Source organism: Salvia miltiorrhiza, chromosome 1, assembly GCF_028751815.1.
Source record: "Salvia miltiorrhiza cultivar Shanhuang (shh) chromosome 1, IMPLAD_Smil_shh, whole genome shotgun sequence".
Lineage (NCBI taxonomy): Eukaryota > Viridiplantae > Streptophyta > Magnoliopsida > Lamiales > Lamiaceae > Salvia > Salvia miltiorrhiza.
Genome location: NC_080387.1, coordinates 61,407,840 through 61,418,385, shown reverse-complemented (window position 1 = coordinate 61,418,385; position 10,546 = coordinate 61,407,840). Strand labels below are relative to the sequence as shown.

Below are 10,546 nucleotides of genomic sequence, written 5' to 3'. Positions count from 1 at the left end.
TAAAAGCCAAGGTGATAAGTAGGAAGCACGTGGCAATGGCATAAACAAATTCATGTTTTAATAAAATTCTAGTAAATCTTAATTTGGTTCTGTTAAGCGATTTAAAACGTTCGGTTCAATTCACCTAAAGAAAAGGTTTGGTTCAAATTTAAATTTTGGAGGAAAATTATCAATTACAACTCATAAGTGGAAAGTGAATGCAATTAAGAAAGAGTACGATTTTAATCTATTAATTGAAGGAAAATTATCAATTACAAAAAAGAAAAAAGTAAGAAAATAGATGCAAGTAAAAAGAGCACGTTTTTTAAATTATTTTTTATTTTGAAATGAACATAAATTGAAAACCTTTATTTTTTCTTAAATTTCTAAATTTATCTATGAATTGGTTTGTAATCAATTTGAAATTGGGTATTTATGTTTTAATATAGTAATAGTACTATAGATAATTTAAACTTTATAACTTTTGTAATTACAGTTAAATAGTTAATTAGCTATAATAATAATAGTAATAAATAGCTAATTAAGATTGGTCCCTTTTGAATAGTGTAATCCATTTCAGTGAAAGTCTAAGATGGGAAGAGGCCCAAATTGATATTTGATGGACTGGATTCTTCCAACTTCTCGTGTTCTTTCTCTGTTGGCCCAATTACAATAATTATTTTTGTAGAGTTATAAAATACAAAAAATTTCCCCTAGAGGCTAAAACAAAGAGTTATAACATAAAAATTTAAGCTACGGTATATTATTGTTTCATATGAAAATAATACATTTGAGTATTTTTTTTTTTCAAAGCTGGTCTTGAGTACATCCTGTTGTATCGTACAATCGGGTTGCACCTTGACCCGCATCTTGACCCACACTATAATCTGAACCGTGTAAATAACACTATTCGATTATACAAATGACACTGCATGTAATTGGCACTATTCGGTTATATAAATGACACTGTGTATAAATAACACTATGACATTGTAAATGATACTGTGTATAATTGACACTATTCGATTGTACAAATGACGCTGCTTATAATTGACATTATACAGTTATATAAATGACACTATAACATTTTAAAATGTCATAGTGTCATTTGTAAAATCGAATAGTGTCATTTACAATGTTATGTGTCATTTATACACAATGTCATTTGTATAGCCGAATAGTGTCATTTACACAGTTTAGATTAGGATACGAGTTATGGTGCAACCCGATTTTACGATACAACCGATTATACCCAAATTTTTGTGTAAGTCTTGACTGTAAAGTTGCAATTTCTATTAAAAAAGTTATAATTGTAATTTCTATAACATGGAGTAAAGTTTTGGAAAAAAACATTAGTATTGACATTGGATAGTGTTACTTCAAAATTGTAGTATTGTTAAAATAAATAAATAAACATATACGATCAAACTTATATATGTAAAAAATTTAAATATATCACTAAAATACTTATAGGCCGTATAATCATGTTTAACGAGTGTAAATTTTCATTTCGTAAATTGTACAACATAGAAAACTTGATACTCATATTATTAAAAAAGAGAAGTTGCTAACAGTCTTTTATCGCACAACTCCCTAATACATTTATCTTTCCATCTTTTAATCTTGGGATGACAACTCCTAAACATTTTATAAGGAGTGCAAAATTTTCCATACTCTTGACGAATACTTAACTTTGTCCAATATATGTAGGAAATGATTACCATGAGAGCACCTCTTAAAATAAGAAATATGAACTAGGAAAAATGTATGAATTTTATGTATAACACATATGAATTCGCTGTATAAATGTATGAATTGCGAAAAATATATTTTTACTACCTTTGGGATTCGAACTCAAGAATATGAATTTATCCAACAGGATGATGAATCAACCGTAGATCTTGATGATCTAAGGGTTGAAAATGATTCTTATTTTATATGAGGTGGTCTTGGGTACACCCGAGTGTACCGTACAACCGGGTCACACCTTCACTTAAACTTTGACCCGCACTCTGATTTGAACCCATATCCTGACCCAACTCATATAAATAACACTATTTTGGGTACGGGTCAACCCGGTTGTACGGTACACCCAGGTGTACCCAAGATTTTGTGATTTTGTATCTTAAGAAGTATACTTATTTTAGTCTTTCCATAATATATATATATATATATATATATATAGGGGGGCGCTCCAATGAGACCCCCTAATTTTAGTGAGATTTAGGGCGCGATCTGGTGCGTTTATTTTATCAATCCTATGACTGATATTGTATCTGGAGGATGATTTTTTTTCGCAGGGTTCGAATCCTGGAGGGAGCAGAATATTTTAAATTTTGTTATTCATCAATATATACTGCATTGTTCATCAGTATATACGGCCCTGTTCATCAATTTATATGTCTTATTCATTACGAATTTTTAAAATTTTATTTTTTATCAGTATATACATCTTGTTCATTAGATATACGTTTTGTTCATTAGTATTATATGTTTTATTCATTGTACTCATGTTACACGAAAAATGGGGGGGTCTCACTGGAGCGCGCCCCTATATATATATATATATATATATATATTTCTAAAGCAAGTCTCACTTTATTTATCGATGTATTAGGATGACTGAACTTCCTTTATTTAATATTTTAAATGAATATTAATTTTATTTGATATAAACTCAAAAATATTGTCTCAAACTTTGTAGAAGCAGACAAGTTTCGTGCATCCGTTGTTTATTGCTTCATTTAATTTATTTTTTTCCCATCGACTTTCACTGAATTTTTCTATGTTAAAGAATAAAATTGTCATTTTTTTATTTTCATTTATATATACATGCATTTAATTAATATGAATGCTAATAATTCAATGAGTTGATATCTCAATATTGATGTGTGTTATTCTATAAATTTAATCTTGGATTATATTAGTCAATTGAGAGTTTATATTTGTAAAGTGGGACCCCGCTTGAGATGTAGGAAAAATATATATATATTGGACGAAGTTAAGTGTGAGTCAAGAATGGGGGGATTTCGCACTTCTTAGAAGATGTTGAGGGGGAAACAACAAAAAAAAAACACTTTTTCCTTATTAAAGTAATTGAATTTTAAATAATTTTAACAATAATATTTATTTTTTAAAAATAATACCCGTAAATCGCACGATGCAAAACTAATATTAACAAACTGTGATATAAGTGCAAACTAATTTATATTCTAGGAAATTGCGATTCATAGTACATACTGTATATTAGATACCTAAAAGGGATTAAAAACTCAATATACTTTCGATTTAAATTAAATGAAACATTGAATTTGAAATCCCTATCTCCACATTTCAAAAACCAAAAGAAATATTGTCCTTAAAAAAATGAAACAAAAAAAGAATTTTACCCCAATAAATAACATAAATATATCTAACATTTTATTAAGAACATAAATATTAAAATTAACTGATATTCCTCGCCGTCGTTTTCTGGAACCATACGAGAAATACACCGAAACCTCTCTCTCTCCCCCAATTTGAATATATAAATCAAGTCATATAAGAGCCCAATCTAATCTATCCGACCCTTATTCCGGATTTTTGTTGCAGATTGAGATTGTTCAGGCTCCAAGAGTTCACAGCTCCAAAGCTAGAGTGATTTTCTCTTTCTTGGTCTCTTTCAATTCTTTATTAATTTTATTTTTACCATTTTTTAAATAAATTAACTTCTTTAAATACCGAAAGGTACAAAGAAGGGCATAATATCGTCTGATCAAAAATCAAACCCGAGTCTCTATCTCCTCTTTTTCGCCCCTACGCCTCTTGAATCTTGCTCATATAATCCATCATACAAGGTGCTTTTCATCCTATTTCCTATTTAATTCTTAGTTTTCGTATACAATTCGTGTCCGATGTTGTGATCTGCTTGTGGGTTTTGTTTGTTTTGGTGGAAAAATTGAATCTTTGAGTTTTCTTGTTGGAGGGGGAAAATAGTCTATAGGTTTCGGCGAATTCAAGGTCAGCTAGAAGCTTCTCTGTTATGCGATCCATGTCTGAAAAATTCTTCAATTTTTCTATTTTATTTTAATTATCAGTTGTGGGACTTCATTATTTGGCTCACGGACTGAGTTGTTCTGACAGAATGGAAAGATTTACTGTATATTATCTTTGTTTTTGTTGAGTTTTTTATTAATAAGGGTTAATAAGCTTTTGTGATCATGGTATCAAGATATTTGATTTATGGAGTAAAAGATTAACTGAAAACAAAATCCATGTGATTGTTTTTTTGAAAGAGTTGTTTGGTGTTTTTATAAAGCATATCTTACCTTTAGCTCAGTATCTTTTTTAGGGCTTGTTTTGTTTTGAATTTTAAACCGAGGGATTCTGATAAAAGAGGAAATTGAGATTTTTGAAACGTTTTCTGGAAAATTCTCAATTTTGAGGTCTTAATATATAGTTTCTCTATGTTAACATTATAGGTGTTAATAATTTGGCATGATCATTGTGTTCGTGTGATCCTTGCGATATTTTGTATCTGTTTGTACTTATAAGTTGTAAAGGCTTCTTGAGCTTCAGTATATAATGAATTATATTGTGTTTGACTGTTTGTGCTCCATGGATGAGTCATCTATCGACGAACATCGCTCAAGACAGATAACCAACCAGTTCCGTCTTTGGTGTTAATTCAATCCCAAGTCAAGGGGATTGATGCGCCAGCTCTTCTTTTTGTAACTAGACAAATTACATGCCCAGATAGCTGAATGATTTAGCATATTTCTTCAATTATCTTAAGTAGATAAGAACTTCATTGTCTGCATTCTATTTTTGTTGTGGTGTTACCCTTTTCTGTGTGCTGTTTACTGTTGCTATTACAAATTTAACATCAACATTAATGGTCCAATTTTTTACAGTTCTGTTGATTTTTTCTTATGAATAAAGTTTGTTGAAGTGGACTGGTGGTTGGACGTTCTATTTTGTGCTGTACTATTCTGGTGTTTAACTAAAAATGTTTCTGATGTATATCAGTTAAATCTGATTCTTTGATTCAACTACTTATTGACAGAAATTGTGCAAATTTATCATTATTGTTGCCCTTTGGAGACTTTGAGATTAAAATTCTGCATAATATTGATCCCCTATGCTCGAATTGTCGATAACTGAGTTGTAGATGAACAGATTAGGACTGAACGCTTAAATCATAATGTCGAGCGTGGAACAGGATATATATATATATATATATGTGTGTGTGTGTGTGTGTGTGTGTGTGTACACATATATGTATATTTAAATATGGAATCTCATTGTTTTCATGATTCTTTTATTTTGCTATTGCATGAGCATGTTACTCTTATAACTTTCTCGACCATGTGTTACTCGTTGTACTTTGGCAGGATTCTTGCATAAATGGAATCCACCAAAGAGACTGGTTGCCAAGCTGCAGAAGGTCCCATTTTATGCATAAACAACTGTGGCTTCTTCGGGAGTGCTACGACGATGAATATGTGCTCCAAGTGTCACAAGGACATGATACTGAAACAACAACACGCCAAGCTTGCAGCATCATCCATTGAGAATATTGTAAATGGTGGATCAAGTAGCAACGAGAAAGTACTTGATTTTGCTGATGCAGCCAGTGTTGAAGCAGGATCAGTCGAGTTGAAGGCAGCCCCCGAACAATCATCAAATGCAGAGCCGAAGGCGAAGCAGGGCCCGAATAGATGCACTATCTGTTGCAAGCGTGTGGGTTTGACACCATTCAAGTGTAAGTGTGGGGACCTCTTCTGCTCAATTCATCGCTATGCAGACAAACACGCCTGCCCGTTTGATTACCAGGCTGCTGCTCGGGATGCTATAGCAAAAGCCAACCCTATTGTTAAAGCTGAGAAGGTCGACAAGATCTAGGAGTACGGCCTCAAAGTCGTGAAGGGAAAACATGATGCTCATTTTGTACATCTTTGCATCTTTGTGTAAGTTGGGCGGTATCTTGAAAGCTATCTAGTTGATCTTTGGTTGGATGGGGTAAGGCTATGGTATTTGGCTATATTTCGTTTTCTTGCATTCTACGAACCTTTCAGTTCTTGCCGATTGACTAGGTCATCTTGGTTCATCTAGTGTGTAAGTTGTTATTTGCTGGCCCAAATCAAATTGTTCGTGGAATTCATGACTATGCATTTTACACCTCTTTTCTCATTGCACTCGCATCTCTTTCACCCCGTATTCATCATGTTTCATAGGAAAAACTAGTGAAACTTACATATTGATCAATGATCATTATGCTTCGTTGTTTGCTCAAAGACTATGCGTTTCTGCATCAAACCACCCTATGATGCAGGCTTAAGGCCACGAAGTCGAAGCAAGCAGGTATGGTTAGCCTTTCACCATTTCTCACCCGATACGTGCTGCTATTTTTCATCTTTTGTGAAGTTATTCCTTCTCCTGTACCGCCGCTTATTTGAGATTAAGCAGTCTTGGTATCGGATGCTCAATTATCGTTGAGGTCGTGAGTTTGAATTTCACCGATGTCTTATATATCGAGCCCGTTGTACACATTTGTCGATTAAAAACAGGTAAAAGATGAGCATGAGCTTGAGAGTTTTAACAATGTGCGTTTTGAGGTTGCCCAAATTTCTATTAATTTGTTGATTCTTTTATTTGTTTTTTTGAAATTATTGGCAAGCTAAAGATTGTGTGCTTTCTAGGGTTAAATTCAATATGTAATTCCAATACTTAATTTCGTTGTTCCAAGGTATGATTGGCTATTATGTTGGGGAATCATATTGGTTTCCTCCAATAGTTTGACTATATCATTCTGTTTGACCATGAATTGTTGCGAAAGAATATACTACTGCTTTATCTCTCTCAACTAGCAATTTCTCAAGTACTTAATAAAAAATAACCCCCCTGTCGACCGAAAATGGTCACGAATTTTAATAAAATTGTTATTAGTAGAATAAAATTATAATTTATATGAGTAGTGTTAGTACAAAGAATAAAAGTATTTTATTAATTCAAAAGTAGAATAAAAGTATAATTTATAGTTAAACATTGGAGATGAGATATGATATGATGGTTCAAAAGGGGAAATGAGACATTTTTTCATGAACAAAAAAAATACTAGTAATAAGTATGACTACTATTTTTCGTGAACGTAGAAGTATTTATTTTTATATTATATAAGTAATCTCTGGTTTGAGAAGAGGCAATGTAAAATTTCTTTATTAATTGGCTTAATATAAAGAGTGATGCTAAACAGCCACATTGTGGGCATCCACAATTTACCTAAATAGAAAATAATTTAATTTATTTAACTTATTTTTTTAAATAAAAATAAGATTTAGTTATTTTATTATATTCTCTACATTGTAGTTATTTTTTTGTACTTTTTTGATAACTTTTTTATTTTTATTAAAAAAGAAATTAAAAATAAAAATGCAAAAAAAAATTAAAAAAAATTGTACAATGTAGAGAATATAATAAAATAACTAAATCCTATTTTTATTTAAAAAAATAAATTAAATAAATCAATTTTTTTTTATTATAGTAGTGTGTGGGTGGCCACAATGTGGCTACATAGATTTATTGTAATATAAAATACGTGTGATAGTATAATATAACTCATTGAAAAGCTAAACACCATTTACGTCAAATTAACATATATGCAAAAAGATATACATTGGGAAATTGAAGTTGTAACCTTTTTTGTTTTGTTTTTTCTTTAAATTAAAAGTAGTGTTTGTTTGATTTTTTTTGGATAGGTGAAATATTATAACACAGCAAAAGCATCCCTAAAGATGTGACAAAAACAGACTTTGCAAAAAATGTTGTAAGGTCATGTGAGCAAGAATTTCTTGGATACTGTAAACTTTTTGGCATTTAGATTCTCACCCCCAAAAAGCTGCAATATTAACTTTTCAAGGTTAAAAGAATACCCAATTTTCGTTGAAAGTCAACTTGTAATTTAGCCAAAAAGAAGAAAACAAAGTTACATTTTTTTTAAATTTTTTTTAATCTATATATGTATAGATACGTAAAAATTTCCCGTGGGCGTGCTATAGCTAAAGGTAAAATCTTTGAGGACGAAAGAGTAATTCTGATCTTATAAAAAGTGTAAATTGTAGTAGTTGAATTCGTGTACACAATTCATAAAGTGTTACCGAAATTTTAATTTATTTATATATATTTGGTAGAATTCACATTTTACTTATTAAATCATTCCAATGAGACAAAAAAGAAGAAAAAAAAATGCTCTTTTCTTCATTAACTAATGCTAGTTTCTTCTGTAACAATCACAAGAGAATCAAATGCCCTGTGGTTATTTACCAGGAAATAGATTGAACTTTGGATTCTTTCTTATAAAAAACATGAAAATTCATATAAGTGTTGTTATATAAATGGATTGATAAAGTAGCAATATGATCCACTTATATTGTTGCGAAAACAACACTGATATTTACTTATTCACCTATGTAATGTTGTACAATGTAGGAACTAATGTGAAGAATCAATGTAAGTCGTAAATTTTATATGATCTGCGATTATCATAAAATTAGTAAATGAAAGTATTCAGAAAATTAATGATGAAAAGGCAAACCATAAAATTCACTGCATCTTTCTTAATTATTAAATCTCTTGCTTTTAACAACATATTGCGTTACCCTACATATCATATAAGCAGTGTTCAATGATTTCATAATTGTAGTCCTATAACGCATGGCATTGTCAATAAAAGATAGAGATATTAAAGTTATGTGTTTCTTGTCTTTTCCTTAATTTCTTCATTTTTCTTTTGGGTTTTTTTTCTTTCTAGGAAACATTCATTTAGGTTTTGAATTTCACTTGTTGATAAGGTTTGTAGATTACTTGTCGGTTGTCGCCAAAAGAAGTGACTGATTTACGTTGTAAATATGATTTTGCATCTGATAAAATTATTTTCGATCATGTTAAATAATTCGTAATTTTTTTTGTGTTATACATACTATTAAGTTAATTTACAAGAAAATTTAAAAAATGAAAAAAAAAATGTAATTCTTTTTACGTGATGAGGCTAACCATAGTCAAGAAATTCACGGGGTACACAAAAATATATATCTCGTCTTTTAATCAAGGCTTCTGTCACAAGACTGATTTGTTTTCCTTTATTTTTTCACTTTATAGTAATTAATGATTATATTCCGTAATTTCCCTGTTTTTCAACAAACTTATTTGGCCCTAATTTGAATAGACATGATAATCACCTTCGCTTTTGATGATCAATTTAATTGCTTTTCTTACTTTGTCCCCTGCGAGCTTTTCTATATCGTATTCTATTTTTATACTCCCTCCGTCCACGAAAAAGAGTCTCATTTGAGGTTCGACATGAGTTTTAAGAAAATTGTTAAGTAGATGTAAGTGTGATAAAGGTACAATTTGTAGGGGTAATATTAGTACAAAAAAGTAGAATAAAAGTATATTTTTAATTAAAAAGTGAAATAAAAATCCAATTTATAGTTAAATGTAAGAGAAAATGTATGATGTGATGGTTCAAAAAGTTAAATGGAACTCTTTTTCATAGACAAGAAAAAAGAGGTAAGTATGACTCTTTTTCGTGGACAGATGGAGTACTATTTGTTTTTTAATTCGAACATAATGGAAAGATTTACTTTTAAACGAGAGGTCTATTATTATGTGAAATGGACAAATATATTTTTACTGAAAATAGACCAGGAAATATGTAATTGACTATAGTAAATCATAGACTTGGTAGGACCCTAGAAATATGTACATGGAAATTCACATTACACATAGAAATTAACAAAGTAAATAAATAGAAAGTTTGTTTCTATAAGTCAAATAAATCACAGAGTTTTCAAGAAAAAATAGGGTTTGGTTTCATATACTATTATAGGTTGGTGTAAGGTCATATCAAATCCTATAAACACAGAAAAAGAAACAAAATCCCTAAATTTGTATGATTAGATGTCGCATAGGATTCCTTGTTTTGAGAAATATTATGTCAAAGTAAAACTCCATTTATTTCTGCAAAACAAGAAAATATAGCTACCTTTGTGAAATCCATGCCAATCCTATATCTATGAAAGCTCTCTCTCTCTCTCTCTCTCTCTCATCCGGTTGGATGCTCAATTTTGTTTGTGCCGTCTTAAAATGATAAACACAGGTCTGATTAAATTGGTCATGATTTCAAAACCTTGAAATCGACTCAAAAAAAAAAAAAAAAACTTGAAATTAAGTGCAGATCTTTTGATATGTTTGTATTGGAACTACTTTACAAGATTTGAGTTAAATAAATTTTAGAGTTTATCATTCGCTTGCAAAATCATATAATCTGGACAAAACTAACTGCAGTCAAGTAAAAACACAATCAATGAATGGAACTTTAACCAAATACACAAAACTAAGACAAATTAACAAAAAAGTATTACGAACCGAAAAATATTTAGTAGAATTCGATTTGTTATGGAATTTATCCAATATATATCTCGAATAGCGATAGCAGATTTATCTCGTAAAAAATGGTCTCTTTAACTTATTTAGTCAACTACTCTACTATATTAGAGCAAATCAACAACCAAAAGAGAGAGTGAAAAAA

General features: G+C 30.4%; 1 protein-coding gene across 2 annotated transcripts; it reads left to right on the top strand.

Moving 5' to 3' along the window:
* The first annotated feature begins 3,427 nt into the window (after positions 1–3,427).
* Positions 3,428–6,150, top strand: LOC131002323 (zinc finger A20 and AN1 domain-containing stress-associated protein 8-like). 2 transcript variants are annotated; one of them, XM_057928817.1, is made up of 3 exons: positions 3,428–3,615; positions 3,706–3,815; positions 5,352–6,150. In XM_057928817.1, exon 3 carries the CDS (start codon positions 5,365–5,367, stop codon positions 5,860–5,862), a length of 498 nt encoding a protein of 165 aa, XP_057784800.1. In that variant the 5' UTR covers positions 3,428–3,615; positions 3,706–3,815; positions 5,352–5,364; the 3' UTR covers positions 5,863–6,150. The 2 variants fall into 2 exon arrangements, with proteins under 2 accessions (XP_057784800.1, XP_057784807.1); XM_057928824.1 differs by having other exon boundaries at positions 3,540–3,978.
* Positions 6,151–10,546: the final 4,396 nt, after the last annotated feature.

Coding starts and splice junctions, on each gene's coding strand:
- LOC131002323 (XM_057928817.1), top strand. CDS start 5,365: ATGGAATCCACCAAAGAGACTGGTTGCCAAGCTGCAGAAGGTCCCATT.